A 4,910-nucleotide genomic window follows, 5' to 3' on the forward strand; every position below is an offset into this window, starting at 1 on the left:
ATAATAATAATAATAATAATAACAATAAGCAACTAACCACGTGAGGAAAGTCTTGAACTATAGAGTCAAGAACAACATTGTACTTCTCCAAAGATCTTTCAACGAGGATATATGACTGAACCTCATCTAAACACTGTAAAAAGCAAGATCTAATTAATCAGATGGTACAAAATAAAGAATATGATCTTAATAACAACTTCTTTGTATAATTCAAAACTTATATTTTAGGAGAGTCAACATAAACCTAGAAATACACTTATTTAGAAGGGAAGCCATTGGGCAATAAGAAACAAAAGATTGCAAAAAGTAATCTTAAATTATTAAAGATTGCAAAAAGCAGCAGTATGTTTAAAAAATCAGATTTACAACTAAGAAAAAGATGTTGTAAAGTGCTATACCAATAAGAAAATTAAGTTGCCTTCAATTCATATAGCAATACAAGGATCCGTGTATGCACCTCAAGGTAGTAAGATGTTTGAAAATCTGGGGAAAAAATGACAAGCACAAATATTCTTTAGTGTATAAGGTCATTTTTTGTATGTAAAAATTAAATAAACAAAAGAAAATGAAATCCCTTGAAATTTTTTTTTTCTTTCCCCTTCTTAAAATACAATTTCCAAACAAAAATGTAAATAAAATTGTTCAGATGTTAGTAAAACCATATCAAATCAACTGAACCATAACATGGAATAGACTTTGCTGTATCATTTCAAGAAATTCATAAAATATGGAAACCAACCTCAAGGAACAATGCACCTAATTGGTAACGTGACACAAATTGCAAATGGAAAGATGTGGATAAGAACTTGCCAATTACAGTATATAAAAACTATCCGTATAATTTTCAAAATTCTGGTACAAATAAAGCAACTTAAGATACACAAAAATAAAACTTCAGAACATATTATTAATAACTAGATTATGACATGAGATTAATCATCAGAGCAAAAGAGTAAACACAAACTAAGTCTAGAATCCGAGACTGAGTAAATAATAACTCTATATCAGATGTAATTTAACCCCACATTAACAACCCAAAATCTAACCAATAGGTTGGCTTATGCTGCCATCAATATAGAACATAACTAAACATAGAATGGATATCTATCTATTAAGGGGAAATAAAAACTTAAATGCCTTTAAGGCTATACACATGTAAGACTAGATGAGAATGAGATCAATGTCAACAACATGTTTTACTAAAGCATATGAAGAGTTTTACTAAAGCATGTTTAAAATACAAATTTATCTTGATTACTTTCTACTCAAGCATTCTGTAACCAAGAAAATTTTCTTGATTTGTATTATTGCTTCATTAAAATTCCAATAACTAACATATATTTGACAGGATATGTCTAACAAAACAGGAAAAACAACATCTCTATATATCATTAGTAAAAAATAATGCATATAAACACATAAAATTCAAGCATGGTGATTGTAAACTACCATAAACAAAACCAATAAATACCCTGAACTATTAAAAAAGAAAGTAATCACTATAGATTACTTGGACAAAAGAAAGATGAAACAATTAAAAAATTATCTATTATTAAAAACAGTTAACAATAATCATAAGAACTCATTAGCCTAAAAAATTATAGAGGTATGTTGACTTACAAGACCAGGGAATTTGACCTTGAGAAACCGAATTGGGAGCACTAAACCATTCTTATTGAAACTTCATCTCCTATTGGAGACTGTTAAAGACAAACCAATTATATTATGTCATAATATAGAACAATATATTAAGATACAGAATCAAAGAAAGAACCTTTAAACCATTTGGAAATTTGGGGAAAAGCACAAACTTTTAACACCAACAACTTGGGCCTTTGGAACCTGCTCAATAAAATAGATAGTTATTCTATAATTATTACATTTCAGGATGGATGTGCTAAATATCTTTAAAATAAGAAGTTCACTAACTAGAAAAATAGGACAAGTATTAGTGACATCAATTTTAACCTAGTAAAATGCCAAATACAAGATATGTACAACAAGTATGTTTTATTCCCAAAAGCTAAAAGGACAATCATTTTTTATTTTCTGGTCACTTGGTGTAGCGACTGAAAAATCGCATAAATACCTTGCAACCAGCTGTTATTGGTCTCAGATTTTTAAAAAACAAACAAATACCAAACCATTACAACTCCTTAATTCATACTAAAGCTACAAATAAGAAAAGAGAATACAAAGTTCAGTTATAACCAAGTATACCCCAAAAAATATATATTTTATTTAAAAAGCCATTTAGACAAGTCTTTTGCAAGAACCACTGCAACGAATTGTGGGCTATCATCATCTAGTAGAAAACAATTTGTTATTTCCCATAAGAGACACTCTCACTCAAACTGTGAAAAAGAAACTGAAAACTCAACTTACCATTGTCGGTAACGCTTATCCACATGAGTTAGACCATGATATTTGTCTGGCAAGGGCAGTAGAGATTTTGTAAGAATTGCAAAAGAGTTCACATAGACAGAAAGCTCCCCTAAAGAAACAAAGAAATAAGTTCAATTAGTTTCTCACCTCAAAGGGAAATTACAAAAAAAGTAAGAAGCCAGTCAAAGCCAATGGCATTTTTTATAAATGGCATTGGTTTATCTAAATAGCTTCCAATACAAATAGGGTAAGAATAGCTTCACCCAGAAGTACCTATAAATTCAACAATCAGCACCTAATCGTAAATAGGTGCAAAAGATAAAAAAATTTAGTACTTGCCTTTCTCAGTTCGCTTAATTGAGCCACTTGCACCAAGTATGTCACCAATATCAACAAGATTCTTAAGCTCGTCAAACTGATCACTTAAATCTCGCCTTTTCACAATAAAGTTGTTTCAAACATTGAACAACTTGAGTGAGGATTCTTCCATACTAAATGTGAGCAAAGATTTATAGAAAGTTTCTGAAGAAACCATCCCTACCCGCCAAAATTTACAAACTTTGGAAAACACCCCATTTTTTTTTAAAAAAAAAAGGTAACTAACTTATATATTTTAGATCAAGCATCCCATAAAATAGACATGCTTTTAAGAACCAAACCACTTAATCACATCTTATTATTATATTTTTTCTTTATTATAAGTATCCATCTAACAAAGAGATGGCAAGATCATCTTATTTCTTTATTTTTTCTTCATGTGTGTAAAACGTTTAGTAATATATCCTTTATTTACTGTCCGAGAGCTGCAAATGCCATGGCTGATTCAATTGCAAAATTAGCTTTGACTATGAATGAGCCTAAAGTGTGGTGCCCAGGCTTACCCCACTGCCTTTGGCCTTAGTACTATTTGTTTGTATTGGATTTTGCCTTTATCATGAAATATCATATCAAATTTTTATTCCAAAAAAAAAAGAAAGTATAACAATGAATCAGTTTTAATTTCCTATTGGCTGAATTTCTCAATTGGCTAAAGATAAATAAACAATTAATCAATAGCAACGGTTTTTCTACAAGTAGTATAGTATATGCCATTTAGTCATTATCATGCTCTTAATATCAAGTAAAGCAAATCAACCAAATATAAAATAGTACACAACACAAGAAAATTTACATTATACATGAAAGTGAATTTCATAGTCAATATAGTATATGATATATCGTAATTGTCATTTCAAAGAATGGAATAAAAATCAAGGCTTTAAAAAATGATATTGTTAACAAAAGCGATAGATCGCAATCCATATAGAAATATCATTCCAACAAAGAGGTATTGTTGCCTTATAACCATAACCCAGTTTAGTATTTCCATTCATATATTCCCATTTCTAACCCAATAAGCCTTCAAACCTCATAATTTCAAGTAAAGCAAATAAACCAAATACAAAAGACATCAAGTTCACACATTATTCATTATCTCCAAAGCTTATCTCAGTAAAACAAAGATCAAGATCTCTTCCATCTTTTTGGTGACCTTTGCTTAGGGTTTGACTTGTTTTTTCTTTCCTATGCTTGCTTTTCTGCTGGTATTTTTATTCTGTGGTATTGTACTAGTACTTCCAATTTGCTTTGTTATTGATACTCGTTGCTTTCATCTGGTTTGGAGAAACACTTTTCATCAAAAAGAAAAAAAAAACCAAACAAATGCACATGGAAGGCCTAGCTTGATCAACTATGCATTATATTTTCATGTATTTCTAGGTTATGTATAAGAAAGTCTTGGTCTCTTTCTGTAAGTTAGCACATGGGATTTGGGGTATGGATTTCTTTTGAATAAAAACGAGTCAAATTATATAGAATGTAGCTGAGGTGGGGATACCTGAATTGTCCCAGAATAATCTCTTAGAGTGAGAAATGCAAGCTTTCCAAATGCTCGACGAGCCACAATTCTTCCGGCTATTGATACATTGTCTTGCTCACCATTCATTTCTTCGCCATTTTCTAAATTTTTATAAGTCTCTTGCAACTGATTAGCAGAGTGAGTCCTGTCCCACTTACATGCATACGATTCCAACCCTTTGCTTCTCAATTCTTCTATCTACACAAAACACATCCACACAGACCTATCTTTATTGATCAGTATTGAAATAACAATGTCCCTCTAACACACATTTCGCTGAACAGTTTATGGGCATTACTTAATTGCCTCAAACAAGGATATGTAATCAACGTCTAATTTCAAAACCTTGAGTTGGGAGTTAATCATCTTCACAATTTTCTCAAACAAAAAAAAATACATATATATATAATAATCAATTATCATAGAAATACCTCAATCAAAACATTGGAGAAACTAATTCAAAGAAGAATGATAAAGAACAGACCTTCTGAAAGCAAATAGCTCGAACTAACTCCGGACTAGAAGTAGTAGAAGAAGAAGAGGAGGATGAGCGGCGATTACGGGCGTTGGGATTAGTAGCGGAGGCGTCGGAAGAGCAAGAGCGAATAAGCAGCGGAGAAGAAGAAAA

The 4,910-nt window shown here is 31.0% G+C and overlaps 1 protein-coding gene across 1 annotated transcript; it reads right to left on the reverse strand.

The window, feature by feature from the left end:
- Window positions 1-1,661: 1,661 nt before the first annotated feature.
- On the reverse strand, window positions 1,662-4,648 carry LOC133806039 (lysine--tRNA ligase, chloroplastic/mitochondrial-like). The gene is made up of 7 exons (XM_062244175.1): window positions 4,589-4,648; window positions 4,262-4,480; window positions 4,025-4,053; window positions 2,725-2,819; window positions 2,386-2,494; window positions 1,758-1,842; window positions 1,662-1,700 (listed from the first exon to the last, which is right to left on the reverse strand). Exons 1-7 carry the CDS (start codon window positions 4,646-4,648, stop codon window positions 1,662-1,664), a joined length of 636 nt encoding a protein of 211 aa, XP_062100159.1.
- Window positions 4,649-4,910: the final 262 nt, after the last annotated feature.

This window comes from Humulus lupulus, chromosome X, assembly GCF_963169125.1.
Source record: "Humulus lupulus chromosome X, drHumLupu1.1, whole genome shotgun sequence".
In the NCBI taxonomy this organism is placed as follows: Eukaryota; Viridiplantae; Streptophyta; class Magnoliopsida; order Rosales; family Cannabaceae; genus Humulus; species Humulus lupulus.